The sequence below is a fragment of the Phascolarctos cinereus genome, unplaced genomic scaffold, assembly GCF_003287225.1.
Source record: "Phascolarctos cinereus isolate Bilbo 61053 unplaced genomic scaffold, phaCin_HiC Scaffold_726;HRSCAF=1367, whole genome shotgun sequence".
Classification (NCBI taxonomy): domain Eukaryota; kingdom Metazoa; phylum Chordata; class Mammalia; order Diprotodontia; family Phascolarctidae; genus Phascolarctos; species Phascolarctos cinereus.
Genome location: NW_027556098.1, coordinates 87717025 through 87743524, shown reverse-complemented (window position 1 = coordinate 87743524; position 26500 = coordinate 87717025). Strand labels below are relative to the sequence as shown.

General features: G+C 37.8%; 1 protein-coding gene across 1 annotated transcript in view; it reads right to left on the bottom strand.

The window, feature by feature from the left end:
- Positions 1–2598: 2598 nt before the first annotated feature.
- Positions 2599–26500, bottom strand: part of LNP1 (leukemia NUP98 fusion partner 1) — a 58717-nt gene continuing 34815 nt past the window's right edge. The window contains exons 2-4 of the mRNA XM_078146135.1: positions 5568–5825; positions 4449–4586; positions 2599–3141 (exon numbers count right to left, since the gene is read on the bottom strand). Of these exons, the coding sequence (XP_078002261.1) occupies positions 2998–3141; positions 4449–4586; positions 5568–5825 (540 nt within the window). The 3' untranslated portion in view covers positions 2599–2997. The remainder of the gene's footprint in view (positions 3142–4448; positions 4587–5567; positions 5826–26500) is intronic.

Sequence of the window (26500 nt, the reverse complement as noted above, 5' to 3'; positions counted from 1 at the left end):
CATCCCGATTACCTAATTCCTTAACAACCCCCTCCTGCCTTTTTAATATTTACATATTCTGTTATGTAATTGGCATCTTTTACTCTATAAAAATCCCCATCTTCCTCTGATAAGTTGTAGGTTCCCCCTTGGGACCCAGCCTGCTTCTGAAAGGCGTTCCCTCCCAATGAATGCCTTTGCTTGGATTGGAGGTGGTCTGAATCTGTGAATTCATTTGAGATGACCCCCACAACACACCATGAAACCACAACAGATACTTATTAAAAAAAAAATCTTTGAGGTTGTAGTTAAGAGCAAGTTGAACATTGGGATGAATAGATATTCAATCATAAACTTTTTGTAACTAGACTTTTTCCCCCTTGCAGTTCAGGACAGGTTGGAATTATTTCTCTATCACACTTGAATAACTTAAGGACACAGTGATGACTAGTTATAAAATTAAAAAGCTTTTTGACATACTTTGAAAACAAAAAAACACTTTAAAATTTTGGTCAAGAGTGTGATGCTTCTGTTTGAAACCACTGCAGAAACCTCTCTATAGTAAGCATATCTCATATGAGCCCCAAAGCTTAGTTGGATATATTTCAAAGACATAGTCAAGAACACCAGACATTTCTCTGTGGCATCTGGGTTTTGAAAGAAAATAAATTGAACATGAGAGCTTGAGGAATTATTCTATTCTAGAAATATTTGGTCCTATTTTGAAACAATCACCCCAACTGTACACGTGTGAAATGTCCTTTAGTACCCCTCATACTACAAGGGTCAGATTTGCCATCGAAAAAAAAAACTGGAGCTGTTAAACTTAATCTTGGGAAAAACTTAGAAATGGTTTGGTGTTGTAGAAACACTGCTTTCAATACTCAATTAGTAACCAACTGTTTTGTATATTTGTTTTCGGTTTTTATTTCAACAATCAAGCACTGTAATTAAAGCTATTAGAATATAATCTCTGAACTATTTTTTAAAAGAGTACATGGAAAGGGATTGGCTTTGGTCAGGAGAAAGGCTACCTATTCATCAAAGACTGGAATGAAGGAAGAGATAGCGAAGCAGGGATGTGAGGTAAAGAGAAGGGGAGAAAAGGAAACTCTTAGCAAATAGCTTCAATTTTTTCCAGTCAAGTATGAGATGGAGTCCTCAGCTGAGAAGGTGGGAAAAAGGATGATGTGAGAGGCTTACAGAGAAGAGAGAGAGAGAGAGAGAGAGAGAGAGAGAGAGAGAGAGAGAGAGAGAGAGAGAGAGAGAGAGAGAGAGAAAGCTTTGGAAGAGTTGCTGCAGTGAATGGGGCAGAGAACAGAATAGGGAGGAGTAGAAGGATTGCCTTGATGCAATGAGAACTCACTTGAAATCAGATAATATAAATCTGAAGTGGAGCCAATCAGCATAGTTTTCAGACATTTTCCAGCTCCATTCAGCAACATGTGAATGGGAGGGATGGAGGAGGATGGTGGGAGTAATCCAGGGTTGAATGTTTGTCAAAGCATAATAGGTAATAGGGCAAGGGGGCAAGGAATTTGAAAGAAGAGGAGTTCGAGGCAACTAGGTGGTACATTAGATAGAGCACCGGTCCTAGAGTCAGGAGAATCTGAGTTCAAATCCAGCTTCAGACACTTACTAAATATATGACCCTAGGCAAGTCACTTAAACTCAATTCACTCACACAACACACACACACACACACACACAAGAAGGAAAGGAGTTGAATTGATTTACCAAGGGTCAACACAAGGGAGGAGAGTATAATTAGTGCAGAAGTCATAGCCTGAGAAAGATCTTGGGAGGTGAAGGAATTGGAGGTGTCAGTGAAGATGAAGAATGGGGTAAGACCTATACATCTGCTCCAAAATTATAGTACCACCCTAGAATGGAGATTCTTCCTATCCCCAATACATGGTAAAAATGTTAGTTTTGCCAGACAAAAATGCTCTCCTTCCTCAGACCTACACAATCCACATGATTTATAGTACCAGTTAAGGGAAAAATCCAGGTTTGGTCCTCTGCATCATAGCTCTAAACCTTACTCAGCTCTGGCTCTTACAGGACTGGCTTGAACTATGAACTCTTTTGCGCCACTCCACCAATGCTGCTCCACCTGGCATTTGTCCTTTCCATCTGCAATTGATTCTGCGGCCACCACTGGGTGGCCTCTCTACCTGACATCCTTTTCCTACTTCATGGCTTCTCTAGGGAAGGATTAAAACTCTTAAGTGAGAGTGCCAGGGATCTAGTTAACATATTTCCACAAATGTTGTTAATCGGGTCCAAACCTTTGCCCTGCCCATAAAAGGGACACTTGAGTGACTAAGCAGGCTTCTCTAAAGACCAGCTGACTCTTTCTTTTCAGTTTAGGAAAACTCAATACCATTCCCCTCTTCCCTACTTCAAGATGCAAGCAGTTGGAACACTCCCCAACCCCATTCCCATGTCACTGAATACCTTCAGCTGTGTCCTTTTTGGCCCATAGACTCACTTCCTGTAATACAATTAAAATTTACAATCCTAGGTTCATTTACACATTCATATCTCACCCAGTCACAGTCCCACAAATATCAGGATTTAATCCTTAAAGCAAAAATGAGGCAATTAGCATGTAGCTTTAAAATCATACAAATGGTTTTTATTTAGGATTGATTAGAGGAAGTGAGAGTGGGGAATGGGATGGAGATGGTGTTGGTGGTTCTTCAAATATCTTTATTTCTATTTTCAAGAATTAATTTACTCTATTAAAATTACATTGGTACTCTTCCTTCTCCTGAAAGGGAAACAAAGGAAATTACTAATATATCAAAGGGAAGAGGGAAAACATGCTGAATGCCAAAGTGGACAAAATCATCTAGTGTTTTTGTTTGTTTTGTTTTTATCCCAGACTCCAACACTGAATACCCTGTAATGACCTTTTTTGCAGATACTACTCTCCAGTCTCATTCAAAATATTCATCAAACAAGGTCCACCTACTTTACATACAGTTGTCATGTGAAAACAAGGAACTACTCTTAGATCTTTTTGGTCAGGGCCGCTATGTTGGCTTCTTCCTGTTCCTTTTCCTTTGATCTCCTCCTTTCCCCTGCTTCCTGATGGGCTCTTGTCCTGCTTCTCAGGCTCTCTCTATCTTTTCTCTCCTTTCTGTCCTCAGGTTCCTGAAAGAGAAGGATCAGACAGCTATAAAGTCACAACAGCTGACAATGCTTGGTATTTCTCCTAGCATTGCAACCAGGCGTGGTAAAAGCATTGGTCATGGTAGTTTTCTATTTCTAAACAAAGCAGCCTTTATGTATCAGGCTCCAAATGTGGACATTTTCATAATAGATCACCCTAAAACTAAGGTTGTTATAAAAGTGTAGGTCAGTCACTTTATGCACATGTGAAAAAATAAGGAGTAAATATCATCTTAAATCAATGGAAAGGGGCTTGTTATGTGTCAGTCCAGTGCACATCTGACCTAATTCACCCTACTTTTCTGACCAAAACTGGCAACTAGGACAAATTCAGATGGGTTAAGGAAGGTGAGGTGCAAAGGACAGTCTGATGACAATGTAGTCACATCATGAGAAGGGGTAGCCTGGTCCCAAGAGATTGTAGAGGCAGCTAGGTAATGCAGTGGAGAAACTACTGGTCCTAAAGTTTAAATCTAGCCTCAGAGAACTACTAACTGTGTGACCCTGGGCAAGTCATTTAACTCCTACATGCCTCAGCTTCTCCAGCTGTAAAATAGTGATCATAATTGTTCCTACCTCCCAGGGTCGTTGAGAGGAAGAAATGAGATAACGTTTTTAAAGTGCTTTGCAAACCTTAAATCAATATATAAATGCTATCTATTATGATCATAGGAGGAGGAAAGATGGACCTAGGAAAGGTGTACCCTAGTAGCAGAACAATGGGATTATATTCCACAGAGACAATCTACTCATGTGGAAGTATAGCTTGGTTGGAGACTATGAGACCAGGTGGAGGAGACCAAGGTTGCTGCTGAGAGGAAACATGCCCCTCTCTGATGAGGAAATGCAGACCTCTGGATATCAGTACTCTGGGGCAAAGCAGTGATCCCCCAACCAAGTCAACAGCGCTCTATCTTACACAGTCTCAAGTTCTATGTCACATTGCTAGATAATATGTGATATTAAAAAAGCTCCTTAGGGGCAGCTAGGTGGCGCAGTGGATAGAGCACCAGCCCTGAAGTCAGGAAGACCTGAGTTCAAATCCAGTCTCAGACCAAATACTTGACACTTACTAGCTGTGTGACCCTGGGCAAGTCACTTAACCCCAATTGCCAAAAAAAAAAAGAAAGCTCCTTAAAATGTGCAAAATTCTTTAAATATAATCCTCTTTTCTACTCCTCATTGTATAAGATAATATCTAAGTTCATCGATGTTTGTCAAGCTCTTGAGGGAAAAAAATAATGTAAAAAAAATGAGTTGGTCTTGTGAAGACTTGTAAAAGTCTTTACCTGTAAAAAACTTGTAAAGACCAGAAAAAGAGATGTGCTCCATTGATACTTATGTAGTATAAAGAAAAATTGGGGAAGGCCCTCAGCACATTGGGTGGACCTTCCTATGGTGAATTTCTGGGAGGAGATGAATGAGATCTGCACAGAACAAGAAGAATAAACAATTACAATCTACATCATTGAAGAGAATGCTAACATGACATCATAAATCCATTGGGGTTATTATTTATTTCTATTATTAATTAACGTAATCATTATATTAATAGTTTATTGTTGTTGACATTATTGTTAATTTATATTCATACAAATCCACAAAGGAAATGCCTTATCTCACATAACTCCTCTCTTCTATACGTTTTTAATCTCCTTCAAGGAGTGTAAGAACCCCTCAGAACAGCTGCTGCTCCTTAAATAGTCTCCAATCAATGGTCCCTAGGTGCTTTCTGCATCAATTTTTGCTATACCTTTTAGAAATGCAGAGAAAAGTGTTAACAGCCAAGATCTAGCAGGACCACTAGAGGGGGCAAAGTGAAAATTTTCTTCTCACCTCATGTTGTGAAAAGTAGAAATGAGCAAACCAATTATTGTAGAGGGGTACCTAGTAGGTTCTTAGTGCAGGGCAGAGGGAAGGCTTACTAGGTGTGATGATAATGGGCAAACATGCCCAAAACACTGATGTTTAAAGTTCCCAGCAATCATTATTTTCAAAGGAGTCATTTAACAGTAAAAGGACTAGGCATGTGATATAAAATTTTACATGATGTAAAATTTGAAATGAAAATTTTCATCCTATCTATATTTTTTTTGCCTTATGTGTATTTTTAAAAAAATTCCTGGCATTAGTTGACACAGTTTGGTCTTTCGAGGTATTCTAAAATTCCCATCCTTAAAACTTGGGATCATTAAGGTCATCACTACCTATAAATATTCAATATAAAATTGTACAGTGCTTTGAACATATGTATACTTTCTCATTCATTCATTCGTAATCCTACTACTAAGTAACAGTAAACTAGAGAGTAAGTGGATCTTAGATCTAGTTTTCAGTGAACAAGGTGATTCCATAGGAACCCATATTTTTAAGCGTTTCCAGATATCAAATAATGCCTGTTAACTTACCAAAGAGACTGGTCTTTTGGTTCTAATGCAGAGCTGCTGCTCAAAGTATTCTGAAAATTCCTGGATGGAATGTGATCTACCTTTGGGTTTCATTTGCCCCTGCAATGAACTGCTCTGGGAGCACATTTTGCCTGCCCTCATGTGACGATCGCCTCCAAATTCATGTTCTTCATGAGAATGCCTTCTGGGGTGGCCAGAAACTGGAACAACTGTGGAGGGTCCATGAATGGTGGACATGTGGAGGGCAGCAAACTGTGTCTGAAGAAAAGAGAATGTTCTATATTAATATAGAAACAAGATATCTATAATGGCTTTCAGCTCAACAAAATTCACTCTGAAGCAGGTTTATACTTAAGTAAGAATTTCATTCCACAGTGAGGAAACAGGCTGGATGTCCAAGGATTGTCATTCAGCTCTGGTTCTTCTCTATTGGTAGGATATCAGTAAGCAGTTTCTCAAGACTGACCTTCAGACTGAGAGAATCCAGTCCAACATGTTTTTGCTTTGATGAGTGAAGCTGCAAGTTCACTAATGCACATTCTCCTCCTAAGCAGCATACAAAGTCTAAATAATGAGGGTTTTGATAAGGGCTTAAGAGAGAGAATTAATATTACCTTAGATCTAATAACTTTGTTTATGTTGTTATTGAATTGGTAAACGACTTGAAGAGAACAGAGAAAGTATGACTCCACTGAGGCATAGGAAGAGGAGCTCCTATTTTTAGTTCTTTTGCATAATTGAGATCAAATGAGACAGCATAGGTAAGCCATTTCATAAATACTAAAACATTATGTAAATACCAGAAATTATTATTGATTATTATAGCTCCATTTAAAAATATTTTCCTTTATTTCATTAAATATTTCCCAATTGCGTGTAAAAAAATTTAACGATCATTTTTTTAAATTGTGAGTTCCAAATTCTCTCCCTCCCTCCTTCCCCTTTTCCCTCCTTGAGAAGACAAGCAATTTGATATCCATTATACATATGAAGTCATGTAAAACATAATTCCCTATTAGCCATGTGGCAAAAGAGAACACAAGCAAAATAAAACAATAAAAATAAGGAAAGTTTTTGAAAGTAAGCTTCAATCTGCATTCAGAGTTCATCAGTTCTCTCTCTGCAGACGGACAGCATTTTTCATCACAGATCCCATGGAATTATCTTGGATCATTGTCTTGAACAGAGTAGTTAAGTCTTTCACAGTTGATCATCCTTACAATATTGCTGTTACTGTGCTCAATGTTATCCTGGTTCTGTTCACTTCACTTTTCATCAGTTCATATAAGACTTCCCAGGTTTTTCTGAAATCAATCTGCTCATCATTTCTTATAGCACAATAGTATTCTATCACAATCATAGACCACAACTTGTTCAACCATTCCCCATTTGATGGGTATCTCCTCGATTTCCAATTCTTTTCCACCACACACACACACAAAAAAAGCTGCCATAAATTTTTTTGTATGTAGAGGTCCTTTTCCCTCATATTTGATCTCTTTGAGATATAAACCTAGCAGTGTATTGCTGGGTCAAAGGATATGCACAGTTTTATAGCCCTTTGGTCATAGTTCCAAAGTGTTCTCCAAAATAATTGGACTAGTTCACAGCTCTATCAATAGTCCATTGGTGCCCAAATTTTTCCATATCCCCTCCAGCATTTGTCATTTTCCTTTTCTGCCATGGTAGCCGATCTGATAAACGTGAGGTGATATCTCAGAGTTGTTTTGATTTGTATTTCTCTAATTAGTAGTGATTAGAGCATTTTTATGTGACTATTGATAACTTTGATGTCTTCTTCTGAAAACTACCTCTTCATATCCTTTAACCATTTATTAACTGGGGAATGGCTCTTATTTTTATAACTTTGGCTTGGTTCTTTATATGTTTGAGATATGTCATATGTTGTATACTGCAACTTTGCTGAGTTGCTAATTCTTTCAACTAGTTTTTAGTTGATTCTCTAGGGTTCTCTAAGTATACCATCATATCATCTGTGGAGTGATAGTTTTGTTTCCTCATTGATTATTTTTACTCTTTCAACTTCTTTTATTTGTCTTATTACTATAGCTAGCATTTCTAGTATAATAACCAAAAAATAGTGATGATAATGGACATCCTTGCTTCACTCCTGATCTTACTAAAAGGCTTCCAGTTTATTCCCATTATAAATAATGCTTGCTGAGCCAAGATGGAAGAGTAAAAGCAGTGATTTGCTTGAGCTCTCCCCAAACCCCACCAAATACCTGTAAAAAATGGCTCTAAACAAATTCTAGAGCAGCAGAACTCACAAAAGGACAGAGTGAAACAAATTTCCAGCCCAAGACAACCTGGATGGTTGATTGGAAAGGTCTATCGCACCAGGCTGGGAGAGAAACGCAGTTCAGTGTGGGCACATAGGCAAAACAGACCTCAGCGAACCTGGAGCAGCCCTCAAAGGATTGAATCATGGGCAGCTGTAGCAGTTTCCAGACTTCTCCACCCACAAACACCAAAGACAACTTAGAAGGTCAGTAGGAAAGGTCTGTGACCATGGTGAGAGTGCAGCTTGGTCCCAACCCCAGTCCTGGTACAGCCCTGGGGCAGTGGCTGCTTCCTGAGCTTCTGTTCCACAGACTGAGGGGGAATCGAGTGGCTGATCACAGAGGGATTGCAGGGATCTCTTTGCCAGTGCTGAGGCAGGATTCTCTTCCTTTGCCTGTGCTTAGATCTGGATCACAGTTCTGTGTGGCAGTCCTGGGGCGAGGAGGAATACTGGAGTGGCAGAGCTTGTAGTGGCAGTGGAGAGAGAATCCTCCTCACAGTTCCAAGGCAGAAAAGAGTGCTTGTCACTCACAGACCACAGTACAGGCCAGGAAAGGAGTAAGCACCTCACCCTTGATCATACCACCTTGGAAGAACTGAAAACTTACAGGTCCCTAGAAGTACCCCTGAAAACAGCTGCACAAAACCCCTAAAGCTTGGGACAGTACATTCTCCACACTAGAAGCAGACCCCAACTTAACAGAAAGTTTAAAACTCAAGCAATTTGCTGGGATCATGACCAAACTGCCCCAAAAAAGTCAGACCATAGGATATTCCTTTGGTGACAAAGATCAAAACATACAACCAGAAGAAGACAATAAAGTCAAAGCTCCTACATCCAAAGCCTCCAAGAAAAAGATGAATCAATTCCAGGCCATGGAAGATGTCAAAAAGGATTTTGAGAAGCAAGTAAAAGAAGCAGAGGAAAAACTGGGAAGAGAAATGAGAGTGATGCAAGAAAATCATGAAAAACAAGTCAACAGCTTAATAAAGGAGACCCAAAAAAATACTGAAGAAAATAACACCTTAAAAAATAGCCTAACCCAAATAGTAAAAGAGGTCCAAAAAGCCAATGAGGAGAAGAATGCCCTAAAAAGCAAAATTGGCCAAATGGAAAAGGAAGTCCAAAAGCTCACTGAAAACAATACTTCCTCACCAAAAAAGAAAAGAAAAGAAAAGAAAATACTTCCTTAAAAATTAGAATAGAGCAATTGGAAACTGGTGACTTTAAGAGAAATCAAGACATTGTAAAACAAAACCAAAAGAATGAAAAAACAGAAGACAATGTGAAATATCTCATTGGAAAAACAACTGACATGGAAAATAGATCCAGGAGAGAAAATTTTAAAATTACTGGACTATCTGAAAGCCATGATCAAAAAAAGAGCCTAGACATCATCTTTCAAGAAATTATCAAGGAAAACTGTCCTGGTATTCTAGAACCAGAGGGTAAAATAGAAATGGAAAGAAAACACCAATCACTTCCTGAAGAGATCCCCAAGGGAAAACTCCTAGGAATACTGCAGCCAAATTCCAGAGTTCCCAGGTCAAGGAGAAAATATTGCAAGCAGCCAGAAAGAAACAATTCAAGTTTTGTGGAAACACAATCAGGATAACACAGGATTTAGCAGCTTCTACATTAAGGGATTGCAGGTCTTGGAATATGATATTCCAGATGGCAAAGGAGATAGGATTACAGCCAAGAATCACCTACCCAGCAAAACTGAGTATAATCCTTCAGGAGGAAAAAAAGACATTCAGTGAAATAGAGAACTTTCAAGCATTCTTGATGAAAAGACCAGAGCTGAATAGAAAATTTGACCAAATACAAGACTCGAGAGAAGCATGAAGAGGTAAACAGGAAAGAGAAATCACAAGGTATTTATTAAGGTTGAATTGTTTACATTCCTACATGGAAAGATGATATTCATAACTCATAAGACCTTTGTCGTACTAGGATAGTTGGAGGGGAAAAAAAATATATGTATAGATAGATTGATAGAGGGCACAGGGTGAGTTGAAGATGAATGGGTGATATCTGGAGAATAAAATCAAGGGGTAAGAGAGGATTATACGGGGAGAAGGAGAAAGGGACAGGTAGAATGGGGCAAATTATCTCACATAAAACAGATAATAAAAGGCTTTTACAGTGGAGGGGAAGTGGAATGAGTGAATCTTATTCTCACTGGATTTGGCTTAAGGAGGGAATAACACATACACTCAATTGGGTATGGAAAGTTATCTTATCCTACAGGAAAATAGGGGGGAAGGGAATAAGAGAGCTGGGGGAGGGCACGATAGAGGGGAAGGTAGGTTGGGGGAGGGGGTAATCAGAAGCAAAAACTTCTAAGGAGAGACAGAATCAAAAGAGAGAATAGAATAAATGGGAGGTGGGATAGAATGAAGGGAAATATAGTTTTCCACAACATAACTACTATGGAAGTGTTTTGCATGACTATACATGTATAACCTGCATAGAGTTGCTTGCCTTCTCAGTGAGGGTGGGTGGGAAGGGAGGAAGTGAGAAAATTTGGAACCCAAAGTTTCAAAAACAAATGTTAAAATTTGCTTTCACATGCAACTGGGAAATAAGATATACAGACAATGGGGTATGGAAAGCTATCCTGCCTTACAGGAAAATAGAAGAGGAAGGAGATAAGAAGAGAGGGGGAGATAGAAGGGAGGGCAGATTAAGGGAAGGGGTATTCAGAATTCACACTGTCTTGGGGTTGGGGGAAGGATAAATTGGGGAGAAAATTTGGAACTCAAAATCTTGTGTAAGTGAATGTTGAAAACTAAAAATAAATTAATGAATCTTAAAAAAGATGAATAATGCTTGCTCTTGGTTTTAGATAGATACTACTTATTTTAAGAAAGGTTCCATTGATTCCTATGCTTTCTAGTGGTTTGGTTTTTTTTTTTTAATAGGAACGGGTATTGAATTTTGTCAAAAGTTTTTCCTGCATCTATTGATATAATCATATGATTTTTGTTGGTTTTGTTATTGATGTGGTCAATTATGCTGGCAATTTTCCTAATATTGAACCAGTCCTGCATTCCTGGTATAAATCCCACCTGATCATGGTGTATGATCCTTGAGATATATTGCTGTAATCCCCTTGTTAGTATTTTATTTACAATTTTTGCATTAATATTCATTAAGAAAATTAGTCTGTATTTCTCTGTTTTTGCTCTTCCTGGTTTAGGTATCTAAACCACATTTGTGTCATAAAAGGAATTTGGTAGGACTCTACTTATTTTTTCAAATAGTTTATATAGTATTGGTATTAATTATTCCTTTAATGTTCAGCAAAATTCACTTGTAAATCTATCTGGTCCTGGAGATTTTTTCTTAGGGAGCTCATTTATGGCTTGTTTGATTTCTTTTTAAAGATAGTGTTACTTAAGTATTTTATTTCCTCTTCTGTTAATCTGGGCAGTTTATATTTTTGTAAATATTCATCCATTTCACTTAGATTGTCAGTTTTGCCAGTATATAATTGGGCAAAATAACTGCTTTCATTTCATCTTCCTTGGTAGCACATTCACCCTTTTCACTTTTGATACTAGTAATTTGGTTTTCTTGTTTTGTTTTGCATCCCTGGCACTTTATTTTTTTCATAATTAATTAATTTATTTTTAATTTTCTACATTCACTTCTGTAAGATTTTGAGCTTTAAGTTTTCTCCCCCTTCCTCAACTCTCCTCCCCCCCAAGACAGCATGCAATCTGATATAGGTGTGACTTATGCATTCATATTAAGCATATTTTCCCATTAGTCATGATGTAAGGAACAATTAGAACTAATGGGAGGAATCATGAGAATAAAGCAATAAAACAAAATAACAAAGGAAAAGGAGAGCAAATAGTATGCTTCCATCTGCATTCTGACTCCATAGTTCTTTCTCTGGATGTGTATAGCATTTTCCATCATGCCTCTTTTAGAGTTGTCTTAGATTCTTGCATTCCTGAGAAGAGCCAAGTCTATCAAAGTCAGTCATCGCACAGTGTGGCTGTTACTATGTGGTTTTCTTTTTTTTTTTTAAATCAAATTAACCATATGGAAGTGATTGTTGATAAATCAAAATAAATTAATAAAAGAAAAAAAGAAAAAGAAATAAATAGAATTAACCAATGGTTTATCTATTTTTTTAAATAAAGCCAGCTCCTAGTTTTATTTATTAGTCTATGTTTTTTTTTTAACTTTCAATTTTATTAATTTCTCCTTTGATTTTCAGGATTTCCATTTTGGTGTTTAATTGAGGATTTTTAATTTGTTCTTTTTCTAGTTTTTTTTTTAGTTACATTCATTGATCTGCTCTTTATCTCTTTTATTTATGTACACATTTAGAGATATAAAAATTCCCCTAAGTATTGCTTTAGCTACAACCCACAAATTTTGGAATGTTGTCTCATTGTTGTCATTCTTTTTAATGAAATTATTGATTGTTTCTATGATTTGTTCTTTGACCCACTCATTTTTAAGATTAGATTATTTAGTTTCTAATTGGACTTTTAATCTATGCTTCTATAGCCCTTTATTAAATGTGATTTTTATTGCTTTATGGTCTGGAAAGAGTGTATTTAATATTTCTGATTTCCTGCATTTGGTTGTGAGATTTTTACACCCTAACACATGGTCAATTTTTTTTGTGCAAGGCAATTGGGGTTAAATGACTTGCTCATGGTCACACAGCTACTAAGTGTCAAATGTCTGAGGCTGGATTTTAACTCAGGTCCTCCTGACTCCAGGGCCAGTGCTCTATCCACTGTGCCACCTAGCTGCCTCTAATTTAACTTTTCTTTTAAGAATTTGGATGCTATGCCATTTGGTGAATATGTATTTAATATTAATATTACTTCATTGTCTATGGTGATTTTTAGCAAGATGTAGCTTTTCTGATTATAGGTCTATTTTTGCTTTTGTTTTGTTTGAGATCATGATTGCTATTCCTGCCTCTTTTTTTTTTTTTACTTCAGCTGAAGCATAATAGATTCTGCTTCAACTCCTCATTTTAACTCTGTGTATGTCTTTCTGTTCCAGGTATATTTCCTGTAACCAACACATTGTTGGATTCTGGTTTCTAATCCATTCTACTATTTGCTTCCATTTTATGGGTAAGTTCATCCCATTCATATTCACAGTTATGATTACTATGAATTTTCATCCAATCTATTTTCTTCTGTTTATCCTTTTTCTCTATCTTTTTATCCTGTCTCACCTCTAAAGTTTGTTTTGCTTCTGATCACTACATTCTTTTATCTGACCTCCCTTTTATCCTAAACACACACACACACACACACACACACACACACACACACACACACTCTCTTGTCCCCTTCCCTTCCTACATCTCTGTTGGGTAAGATCGATTTCTATTACCAGTTGAGTATGTGTGTATATTTTCCCTTTTTGAACCAATTTAGATGTAAGTCTAAAAGCTTCTCCTTGTATGCCTCTTTTATGTGAAATAATTTTCCCCATTCTTCTTCTCTCTTCCCTTTCTTCCACAGCATCCGTCTTTCTTACCTATCCATTTTTTTTATCATCCCAATATAAAATCAACTCACACCTGCACCTCCTTTCTATGTAGAATCCTTTAAATTGCCCTAATAATGATAAAGACCTTAGAAGACACATGTGTCATCTTCTCATACAGAAAGGTAAACAGTTTAATCTTATCAATTCTTTTCTTATTTCTTTCATGTTTATCATTTTATGCTTCTCTTGAGTCTTGTATTTGAAAGTCAAATTTTCTATTAAATCCTGGTCTTTTCATAAGGAAGGCTTGAAAGTCCTCTATTTCATTACACATTTTTTTCCCTTTCTGGGTAGGTTATTCTTGTTTGTAATTCCAGTGTTTTTGCCTTGTTGAATATCATATTCCAAGCCCTCTGATCCTTTAATGTGGTAGCTGCTAAATCTTTTGTGATCCTGACTGTGGCTCCACAGCATTTGAATGGTTTCTTTCTGGCTATTTAAAGTATTTTCCCTTTGACCTGGGAGCTCTGGAATTGGGGCATGATATTCCTGAGAGTTTTCATTTTGGGGTCTCTTTCTGGAGTGACTGGTAAATTCTTTCAATTTCTACTTTATCTTCTGGACCTAAGATATTGGGACAGCTTTACTGATAATTTCTTGAAATATGTCTAAGCCTTTTCTTTGATCATGGCTTTCAGCTAATCCAATAATTCTTAAATCATCTCTCCTCTGTCCATTTTCCAGGTCAGTTGTTTTTCTGATGAGATATTTCACATCTTCTATTTTTCATTCTTTTGATTTATTGTTTTATTGTTTCTTGATGTCTCACAGTGTCATTATCTTCCACTTGTTCAATCTAATTTTTAAGGAATTATTTTTTTACATTGAGCCCTTTTACTTCTTTTTCAATTTGGCCAATTCGATTTTTGGGGGTTTATGTTTTTGGGGGGTTTTTAGGCAACTGGAGTTAAGTGACTCGCCCAGGGTCACACAGCTAGTAAGTATCAAGTGTTTGATCTGAGGCTAGATTTGAACTCAGGTCCTCCTGACTTCAGGGACAGTGCTCTATTCACTGAGCCACCTAGCTGCCCCCAATTGTTTTTTAAAGTGTTATTTTCTTCATTATTTTTGGGTCCCTCTTTTACCAAGCTATTCATTATCTTTTCATAATTTTCTTCCTTTGCTTGTATTTCTTTACCTAATTTTTCATTTCCCATTCTTATTTTACTTTGAAAATAATTTCTCACTCTTTCAGGAATTCTTGTTGGGCTTGTGTCCAATTCACATTTTTTTTCTTTGAGGCTTTACTTATAGCTATTTTGACTATCTTCTTCTAAGTTTGTGTCTTGATCTTTTTTATGGTCAGGTTCTTTTTTCGTTGTTTGCTCATTTTTCCACCCTATTTCTTGATTTGGAACTTTATGTTAAGGTTGGGCTCTGTTCATGGTATGGGGGGAAGGGTGGAGGGGCACTGTCTCAAGCTTCGGGATTTTTTGCACAGCCATTTTCAGAACTATTTTTTGGGGGGGAGGTGGGAAGGGGGAGTGGACGTTTTTGGTGCCTCCACTGTAGTGTGGTCTGGGAAGAAATGTATTCACTATTCTCCTACTCTGCTCTCTGTGGTCCTTATCCAGGAAGGGCTCCTGCTTCCTTGGCACTGGAAACAATGCTGTTCCTCAATGTCCCTGATCCCTTGGGATTGGAAGTAATACTTTCCCTCAGGGTTCCCACTCCCCTCTTTACCAAAAGTGCTCCTCTCTGCCCTTGAATTATGACCATGACATGGGTATAGGCAGTGGAGATGCCAAACAGCATCTGGTCCTGTGTTGAGTGCTAGCACTCATTCTGGCCATTTGCCAGGTGCCCTCACCATCTCTGGCTTGAGAGCTCCCAAAGTTACTGCTGCTTCTGTCACCACCACCTAGTCCCACCACTGGGCTTTCATCCATGTGGGCTCCAGACCAGCCTCCTTCCCCATGTCCTGGAGTTCTCTTTCCAATCTCCTATATTGTATTAGGCCGAAAGAGTGTCTCACTCTGACCTTTTGTTGACTCTGCTACTCCAGAATTCAATTTGAGACATTATTTTAAAGCTATTTGAAGATAAATGCTGAGAGAGCTCAGCTGAGTACTTTTTCTACTCCACCATCTTGGCTCTGCCCCCAGAAGTCTATAGCCCCATTTTTAAAATATTATGATCCCCCCTCTAAGTCCAATTTCCTTCAGAAAATAATGTGTAATGGGGAACTGGCCAAGGGAAGTCCAGTCCCTGAAGAATGTGCAGTCTGCTCTGCCTGGTGCCAAAACCACACGAATGCTTGGGATAACCTGCTTCCAGCTGGACAGAATAAAAGGCCTTCTACTTCAAAGCATGTGCATAGATTCTGTGACTGTTTTCTCTCCTTTACTGTGTGGTGAAGCAAAGGTTTTAAACTGGTTGCTGAGCCAGAACCGAGTACGCATACTCTGGTGAGTGAAAGATGAAATGACTGAGAAAATAAAGGTTCAAGCTTCTGAGCATATCAATTTATTAAACAATGCACACCAGTTGAATAACAAATTGGGACCTCCTAAGCTTAGGACTAGACCCTGAATGCAGAGAGAGACAGACTTTTATGAATTAAAAACAATTAATGAAAAGTGAACAGTTAGCCAGGATACAAGATTAGGTCATCTGATGTCTATTTGGAGAAAAGATTAGGGACTTTCCAAGTTGGGAGGAGGACAGTAAACAAGTACAATTCCCTGAAATCAGAAAAAGAGGTGTCCCATTCCCCCCAAGTGTTTGTATTCAATAAAAGATGTAGAATTGTGAGAAAATTCCTTGCATCAATCTTGGATCTGACCAGGTTTCTGGTCAGCATAACTTAAGTCCTTAGTTAGGGGTCTCTAAGAAGCATGGTAGAGGTGGTCCAGCTTCCCAGCCATACAGGGCCAGGTTCAAACAATGCAGCAAAGTCCTCTCACAATTCTCACAACTGAATAGAGTTTTCTCACAAGGTAGAAATTGGACTACACTCATAATTGAATAGAAAGGGAACTGAGCTAATCCAGAATTGAGTCACAAGATGGAGCCATTATGGTTCACTCCATTACCACTACCACTTGATGTTCTAATACCCTCATCTCCCTCAATACAAAAGGGTATAATTAGGATAAATCTAAGTCTTTTTCCTGGTGGCAATAGAGCAGGAAAATTTCTTTAAATCACATAATGAAGGCAGCTACCTAGTTCACCAACTTGTGGATCAGTTCCTGAAAAGTACTATATATCCAGAAATATTACAAGTAAAGGAGTTCAATATTTCTACCACAAAATAAAATTTTCATCTGGCATAATGCATGATGCCACTAAGTCTGAGAACCACAATCAATACAGAGTGAGTTAAAATGTCGTTTGTGGTAGAAATTTTAAATTTCTTTATCAATGATTTTGATGGCTCTAAAATGACGTGGCTGTAGGGACAAAAGAACAGAAGTGGAATGTACTGCTAATTTGCAGAAATGAATAAGCCATTTTGATACTGTTTTCTTGGTCCAGTCTATGATTTCTCTCAGCAATCTCACTAGGTAAGGAGGAAGCAGACAAATAGGGAAGAGGGCTACATATTCCTTTGTTCCTTTGTTCTGATCACATAAAAGTCACCAAGCCTGTAAAGCAGAATTTCTTTGTTCATTTTGGCTGTAGTTGCAGATGACAATGAGCACTGCCAGAGAGTAAGGTTTCCAGAGGGCAACCAATGCCTGCCTGAGGTGTTTCATGTTCTTGGCTAAATATACCCAGTCCATTACAGTGGGTTAGGATAGATCATGGGGCTCATAAAGCTTTAAGACTTTTGCTTTAGATAGAAGTATACAACATGTAAATGGATCGCTGATAGCAAATTCTTCCTTTGTATGTGATGAGGCAGATGGCAGGTTATTTATAGTTAAAAGAGAGAAGAGCCTAGAAATAAAGCATTTGGAGTCAGAGATTCTAGGTTCATATTCTGGATTCGCCATTTACGAGTTGTGTAAGTTACTTTAAGCAAGTTACTTTATCTCTCTTGACCTCAGTTTCCTTCTCCGTAAAATGAAAACAAACAAAACTTCCAGAGAATAGAGAGAAATCATAATCAAGTACTAGAAAGACCACTTAGAAAAGGAGATAGCCAGGAAAACAGAATGAGAGGGGCAGCTGGGTGGCACAGTGGATAGAGCATCAGTCCTAAAGTCAGGAGGACCTGAGTTCAAATCTAGCCTTTGACACTTACTAGCTGTGTGACCCTGGGCAAGTCACTTAACCCCATCATCTAGCAACAAACCAACAACAACAAAAAAAAAACAGAATGAGAGAAAGAAAAAAGAGATGACTTTTTTTTTTGGCGACTTGCCCAGGGTCACACAGCTAATAAGTGTTGAATGTCTATGAGGCTGGATTTGAACTCAGGTCCTCCTGACTACAAGCCAGTACTCTATCCACTGCCCCACCTAGCTGCCCCTAGATGACTTTTAAACTCCCTGCAAGCTCTTAATCTAATATCCTTTGTACCTCAAATGGATCAAAGTAAGGAAAAGATAAAGTTATAGGAAATGGGGATAATATTAATAGCATGTTTTTGTTAAGTTCCTTTTTACAAGTGCAAAGCCCTTAACACACATAGGTTTCATTTGTTCTTACAACATTTCTGGTAAGCAAGAAAGAAGTAGGTAGTATTAATCCAGTGAGGGGAGGGATATATACCAAATCATTGGTTGATTTGTTAAACATAAGTTAATTAAGTAGTAAGGAGACAATGAAGAACAAGATTTCCTAGGTACATTCCAGGACTGGTGTTGTTTTCTCTCTATTGAGATCACATCTCCCAAAATGTTTTATGTTGTTGCATGTATGCCATTTAGTTCCTATTTTACTTGGTTAAATCACTTTGTAAAAGAAAACAAAACATCTATTTTGCCTACTAATTACAGAATTTGGTGTTGTCTATAAAAAGCCAAATAGATTAATTTCATTTGCATCATAAATACCTGAAGCAGGACTCATGTCATTTTTGTCTACCATTAATTGCAATGACTGAACTGTTGGCCATAACAAAGACATTAAAATGCATAAAAACAACTATACATAATATACTATATTTTCCTAATAACCCCCACATTTAGAGGGTTTTTCTCTCTGTCTTTACTCTTTTGGAGCAAGGTAGGCTACATCTCTCCATCAGGGTTCCAGGGGTATCCATGAGGGATTGGGTGTCTCTTCTCTGATACTATCAGCTTGAACTTCCCAGGTATGTTCCCCACCTTCTGTTAGCCACCATTGTCTAGTACCTCAGTTCTAGTAACCAGTTAACATCAATTAGCTTTTTGTTGTTCTTCAATCATTCCAGTTGTGTCTGCCTTTTCATGACTTCTTTTGGGGTTTTCTTGGCAAAGATACTGGAATGGTTTGCCATTTCCTTCTCCAATTCATTTGACCGATGAGGAAATTGAGGCAAACAGGGTTAAGTGACTTGCTCAGGATCATGCACCTAGTGTGTGAAGCCAAATTTGAACTCAGGAAGATGAGTCTTTTTGACTTCAGTCCAGAGGCTCTATCCACTGCACCACCTAGCTGCCCTGATCAATTAGCTTTTACAAGGGGATATTTATTTCAAAGACAGAGTAAGAACAGAAGTATAAACATTTCCCCTTAACTCCTCAGAGGCATAAGGTTACAGTCTCTAGGGAGAGCAGGCTCAGACTTAGTACAGACTTAGTAGTTTCTACATAATAATAGTCCCACTAACTTCAAGTCCAAATTCAGCATTGCTTCTGGATGAGTCCACATCTCAGCTACCACTAGGCTGGGTCCTGAAGGTCATTCCTTATTTCTTAGGGCATCAATGCCACCTGGCATTGACTAAGTCTCCTCGACTTCTACACATGGTTCACAATCATGACCTTTTCAAACTTACAACGAGGTTACTCACTACTTTTTTAATCTAAGGAAGGAAGGAAGGAAGGAAAGAAGAACAAATTCCAAGGCAGGCAAAAACATGAGCACTATATTTACAAAGCCGCATTACAGCCTTGGCTGGGGAAAGGTCCTGAGGCCTTCTGTAGACAGCATTTTCTCTTTCAAGGTACCGTCTATCAAGAAGTTGGCCAGAGGCATCTAGGTGGCACAGTGGATAGAACACCAGCCCTGGAGTCAGGAGGATCTGAGTTCAAATCCAGCCTCAGACACTTGACACTTACTAGCTGTGTGACCCTGGGCAAGTCACTTAACCCCATTGCCCACCAAAGAAAAAAAAAGTTGGCCAAAGAAAAATGAAACCAGATTTGCTCATCTGAACTTTTTTTTTACTACAACTCCAATCATTCAAAATGACTTTTTTTTATCATGTGGCTAGCAGACCAGAACCATTTTCAGAAGTTCTGTGCTTGCTCCACAATCTCTCCAAGGCACTTCTGTTACACATCATCACAGCTTTCTCAGAAGCAGGCTGCTTAGCATCTTCCACTTGGGAATTTAATTAGCAGCACTTTGTGAATGCTCATATGGATTACTCAGTGGCTAGTTCTCTAGTACACTAATAAAAAAAAAAACCAGAAGACTGATAGATGTTATGATAAATGAATTAAAACTTTCAGAAATATTTCTGGAACAAACAGACACCAATTCCCAATAGTAAAAGCTAACAATAGGTATAATGCCATTTGACTTATTAATTATAACTAATATTAATTTGCTTTCAGGTAGAGCCTACGAAACAGGTAATACCCAAGAATTGAACCAAAAAACTCTCTTTGGGTAACAGCCACATACACTCAACCAACAATGTGTCGACAAAGAAACAGATTCAAATGGTTGAGTCATGTAGATTTATTTATAGAAGTGGAAGAGCTTATTATAACAATAAAAGATTAAGTCATTGCTACCAGAAATTACAGAAAGTTCATCCTTAAGGAGCCCAGATTTGATCTCTGCAGATTTTGCAAGGAAGTGGTAGAAACTGAACACATATAAAAATTTATGCCTTATCAACTACCTAGAAAGACATGATCAAGAGGCCATAATTTTATACCAGAAACTCACTAGACATCATAATGTAGCAGAAAACAGATTCCTATACTACAAAAAAAAAGAAAGAAAGAAAAAAGCCCTGAAATATCGCTGAGAGTTCAATAGGTAGATTTATATTGGAGCAAGATCATCATCACAGACCAAATTACTACAAATTGCCCAAATAATGTTGACCTAGAAAAATTTAGGAACATTTGCAATAAATGTTGTCATATCAAAGACATATAACCTCCAAAGTGCGTGGAATTAAAAGCTCTCAAAATATAGAGACCTAAGAAAGAAATCAAAACCCTGAGGGAATGGGATAAAGTACATACCTGTTGTCTTGCCTGTTACTGGAATTGTCCTTAAGATGACTTAAGTAAGATTCTAGAAGGTGACCCTATAGATCATACTTCTTTCAATTCCAGCAAAAAAAAATTGTAGGACATCAAATCCAAGACATAAAATAGGGGCAGTTAGGTGGTGCAGTGGAGAGAACACCGGCCCAGGAATCAGGAAGACCTGAGTTCAAATCCAGCCTCAGACCAAACACTTGGCACTTACTGGCTGTGTGACCCTGGGAAAGTCACTTAACCCTAACTGCCTAAAAAAAAAAGACATAAAATAGTAACAGTAGGATAATAACTTGTCTCAAGGACATTTCTATTTGAACATCATCAACTATAAGATGGGGAAAAAGGAATAATAATACTACCTCACATTTATACCGAGCTTAAAGATTTGCAAAGCACTTCTACATATCATCTCATCTGATCCGCAGAATGACCCTTTGTGATTGATGCTAGTATCATCCCCATTTTACAAAAAAAGGAAACTGTGGCTTCCAAAGGCCAAGTAATTTCCCTAGGCTCACAGCCTTTAAATGTATTAAATCCAAATTCAAATCCTGGTCTCCCACATTCCAAGTCCAGTATGCTATCCACTAGACCACATAAAATGAAAGCAGCTACATAAATGCAAGCCATGAAGGCTGGCAAGAGAAGAAAAGCCAGGGAAGCCAGTTCAAGTTCAGGTAAATGCAGAAAGCCCCGGAGGTGAGGGAAGCTGGGACACTGGAACTGGAAGCGGAAGATGGGGAAAAGTGGGGAGGCAGGTAGTAAGTCGGGGCAAGAGCCACTGAAGAGTGAGATGGGAGCCAGATTCTAGCCTTGGTTAGAAGAAAGGATAAAACCAGGACCACACCAATGAGCAGGTCACTGAGCAAGGCGACTGAACCCTGACATGTATTTCTCAGAGTACTAGGAATCACAGAAAGAGAAAGAGCCACATCAGCCCCAGCAGCAGCAATAGTGGTAGTGGGATGGGACTGTGTAGGAAGACAGAGCACTATCTCCAACACTGCACTTTGGCCTAGCAATTTCAATTAGGCATTGTGCAGGGAGAAGATAGAGACCAGCCAAGGCCAGAACCTGCTGCGGACCACCATAAGAGAGAAAACAGGGGCTGAAGGAAAAGTCAAGGTCTAATACCAACCACCTCATTAGATAAATAGCAGCCACAACATCCAGACTACTTGCCCTATTTAATCGATCCAAAAGCACCAAAGGGAAAATATCCCAAGTACAAAATCCCAAGCCAAGAACATGGGCTAAAAAGACAAGTAACCAGAAGAAAACATCAAACATAATAAAGAAATATTTGGGGTTAGAAAAAGCCCACAAACTAGGAAGAAAAGAAACAAACATTTTATTAAGCACCTACTATATTCCAGGCACTGTACTAAGAGCTTTATGAATTGTGCTTCATTTACTTCATTTACCTGGGAGGTAGGTGCTATCACTACCGCCATTTCACATTTGAGGAAACTGAGGCAGGCAGTGGTTAAGTGACTTGCCAAGAGTTAGAAAGCTAACAAGTGTCTGAGGTCAGATTTGAACTCAGGTTTATCCTAACTCCAAATCCAGCACTCTCTCCATTGTGCCACCTAGCTGCCTCAAAAATAAACCCAAAAGATGAGAGTAACCCCTCAACAACTACAAACAGGACCTCAGAAATGGGAGAAATGCCTTAGCTGCAAGGACTAAAAGAGTGGTTGAAAGAAATAAAACAAGAGGTTAAAAATTAAAACTAGAAAATGATGAATTTAGGAGGAAAAAAGAAAATGAGAATAGCTTAGAACAGAAAGTGAAAAACCTTACCCAAGTAGTGGACTCATTGAAAAATAGTATGGACAAAACTACTTGGTATTGCCTAAGAAACAGAGTGGTGGATCAATGGAATAGGTTAGGTATGCAAGACTCAGTAGTCAATGACTATAGAAATCGAAAATTTGATAAACCCAAAGACCCCAGCTTCTGGGATAAGAACTCACTATTTGACAAAAACTGCTGGGAAAACTGGAAGAGTATGGCAAAAACTAAGCATAGACCAAAATCTCACACCATATACCAAAATAAAGTCAAAATGGGTTCATGATTTAGATATAAAGGCTTTTACTATAGGCAAACGGGGAGGGCAAGGAATAGTTTATCTGTCAGATTTACAGAGAACAGACAAATTTATGACCAAACAGGATATAGAGAACATTATGAAATGCAAAACAGGTAATTTTGATTACATTAAATTGAAAAGTTTTTGCACAAACAAAGCCAGTGCAACCAGGATTAGGAGGGAAACAGAAAACTGGGGAAAAAATTTTTACAACCAGTATCTCTGATAAAGGCCTCATTTCTAAAATATATAGAGAATTAAGTCAAACTTATAAGAATACAAGTCATTCCCCAATTGCTAACGGTCAAAGGATATGAAAAGGCAGTCCTCAGATGAAGAAATTAAAGCCATCTATAGTCATATGAAAAAATGCTCCAAATCACTATTATTAGAGAAATGCAAATCAAAACAACTCTGTGTGAAAGCAGTGACTTGCTTGAGCTTTGCCCCAAACCCCTCCAAATACCTATAAAAAATGGCTCTAAACAAATTCTAAAGCAGCAGAACCCACAAAAAGACAGAGTGAAACAAATTTCCAGCCCAAGACAACCTGGATAGTTGATCAGAAAGGTATATCGTGCCCAGCTGGTAGAGTAGCACAGTTTGGCATGGGCACACAGGCCACAGCAAACCTGGAGCAGGCCTCAGACTGAATCAGAGACAGCTGTGGTGGTTTCCAGACTTCTCAACCCACAAAGGCCAAAGACAACTTAGAAGGTCAGTAGGAAAAGTCTGTTTCTGCAGTGAGAGAGAAGCTAGGTCTCAGCCCCAGTTCCAGAGCATAGCCCGGGGTGGCGGCTGCCTCCTGAGCTTCCAGCCCATTGACTGAGGGGCAATCGGGTGGCTGATCAGAGGGGGATTGCAGGGATCTCTTTGCCAGTGCTGAGGCAGGAATCTCTTGCTTTGCCCTTGCTTGGATCTGGGTCACAGTTCTGAGGGGCAGTCCTAGAGTGAGGAGGAGCTCTGGTGTGGTGGAGCTTACAGTGGCAGTGGAGAGGAAACACCTTGCCCTTTATCATACCACCTTGGAAGAACTGAAAATTTACAGGTCCCTAGAAGTAGCTCTGAAAACAGCTGTATAAATTCCTGAAGCTGGGGACAGTACATCCTCCAAATTGGAAGCAGACTTCTACTGTAATAAAGAGTTTATAACTCAAGTAATTGGCTGGGATCATGGGCAAACCTTGCAAGAAGTGTCAGACCACAGCATCTTTTTTGGTAACAAAGAAGATTAACCAGAAGAAGATAACCAAGTCAAAGCTCCTACATCCAAAGCCTCCAAGAAAAATATGAATCAGTCCCAGGCCTTGGAAGAGCTCAAAAAGGATTTTGAGAAGCAAGTAAGAGAAGTAGAGGAAAAACTGGGAAGAGAAATGAGAGTGACGCAAGAAAATCATGAAAAACAAGTCATCAAAACAACTCTGAGGTACCACATCACACCTATCAGATTGGCCAACATGATAAAACAGGAAAATGATAAATGTTGGAGAAGATGTGGGAAAATTGGAACACTAATGCATTGTTGGTGGAGTTGTGAAATGATCCAATCATTCTGGAGAGCAATTTGGAACTATGCCCAAAGGGCTACAAAAATGTGCATACCCTTTGACCCAGGAATAGCACTTCTAGGGCTATAACCCAAAGAGATCATGCAAATGGAAAAAGGACCCATATGTACAAAAATATTTATAGCAGCTCTTTTTGTGGTGGCAAAGAATTGGAAATTGAGGGGATGCCCATCAATTTGGGAAAGGCTGAACAGGTTGTGGTATATGAATGTAATGGAATACTATTGTGCTATAAGCAATGATGAGCAGGCAGACTTCAGAAAAACCTGGAAAGACTTGTATGGACTGATGCTAAGTGAAGTGAGCAGAACCAGAAGAAAGTTGTACACAGTAACAGCCATGTTGTGAAATGATTAACTTTGATAGACTTAACCCTTCTCAGCAATGCAAGGATCCTTTAAGACACCTCTAAAGGTCTCATGATGGAAAATGCTATCCACATCCAAAGAAAGAATTGTGGAGTTTGAATGCAGATTGAAGCATATACTATTTTCTATTTTTTTTCCTTCTGTTTTGTTTTGTTTCGTCTTTCTTGTGGTTCTTCCTGTTGATTCTAATTCTTACTTACAATATCACTAATGGGAAAATATGTTTAATAGGAATGTATATGTATAGGCTATATCAGATTGCATGCCATCTTGGGGAGGGAGGGGGAGAAAAATTTAAAACTCAAAAGCTTATGGAAGTGATTGTTGATAAATCAAAATAAATTAATAAAAAATTTTTAAAAATCAGAATCCAACAATATGCTATTTACAAGAAACAAACTTCAGACAAAGATTCACAAGGGCTATAAGGAAGAGCTGGAGCAAGATTTTTTATGCTTCAGCTGAATTAAAAATAGTAGACATGATAATCATTCTCTCTGGCAAAGAAATAGTAAAATAGACTTGGTTACAAGAGATAAGCAGGGAAACCATATTATAGTTAAAGATCCCATGGATAACAAAACAAAATCAATATTTAACATATACGAAACAAATAGTATAGCAATCTATGTACTTAAAAGTTAATTGAATCATAAGGAGAAACAGAGAGGAAAAGAATAATAGATGGTACCTCAATGTGCCTTCTTTAGACCTAGATAAATCTAACAAAAATAAACAATAAAGAAATTAAAAATCTGAATAGAATCTTAGAAAAGTTAGATATGATAGATCTCTGGTGATTATTGAATGAGAATAGAAAGGAGCATACATATTTTTCCCCTATAAAAATTGACTATATTCTAGGATATAAATACCTCATAAACAAATACAGAAAAGCAGAAATATTAAACATATCCTTTATTGATAACAATACAACAAACATTATAATAAATTTTAAAAGGCCTTTGAAGAAAGGATTCAAGTTTAAATAGACACTGAGTAATCTGATCCTAAAGAATTGGTGGATCAAAGAACAAATCATAGAAGCAATATGTAATTTCTTTAAATAAAATGAAATAATGGGCAATTATACTAAAGCTTTTGGGATATATCCCACATAGTCTTGATGTGAAAATTTACATCTCTTAACATTTCCATTAAAAAAAAAACACATAACAGGAAAAAAATCAATGAATTGGGCATGCAACTAAAGTAATTATAAAAGCAATAAAATAGAACCCCAAGACAAATACAAAAATAAAATTTCTTAAAACCAAATAAGAGATCAGCAAAATTGAAAACAAAAAATTATTAATAAGGGTAGGGATTCATTTTTTTGAAAAATCACAAAATAGGTAAACCATTAACTTATTTGATTAAAAAAAATCTAGTATGTTAGTATAAAAAATGAAAAACAATTTACAATAAATGAAGAGAAAATAAAGGAAATCATTAAACTATTTTTTTCCCAATCACATGCCAACAAATTGACTGCTTAAATGAAGTGGAAGAATATTTAAATTAACAAAATTCACAGAACTATAAACAGAGAATTTAAATATCCCAATCTCAGAAAAAGAAATTGAACAAACTACAAAAGAATGAGAAAAGAAAAATGTCTGGACCACATGCATTCACAAGTAAATTCTATCAAACTTTAAAAGAATAATTATTTCCAATATTACATAAATTATTTGCAAAAATAGGGAAAGAAAGAATCCTATCAGCTTTCTG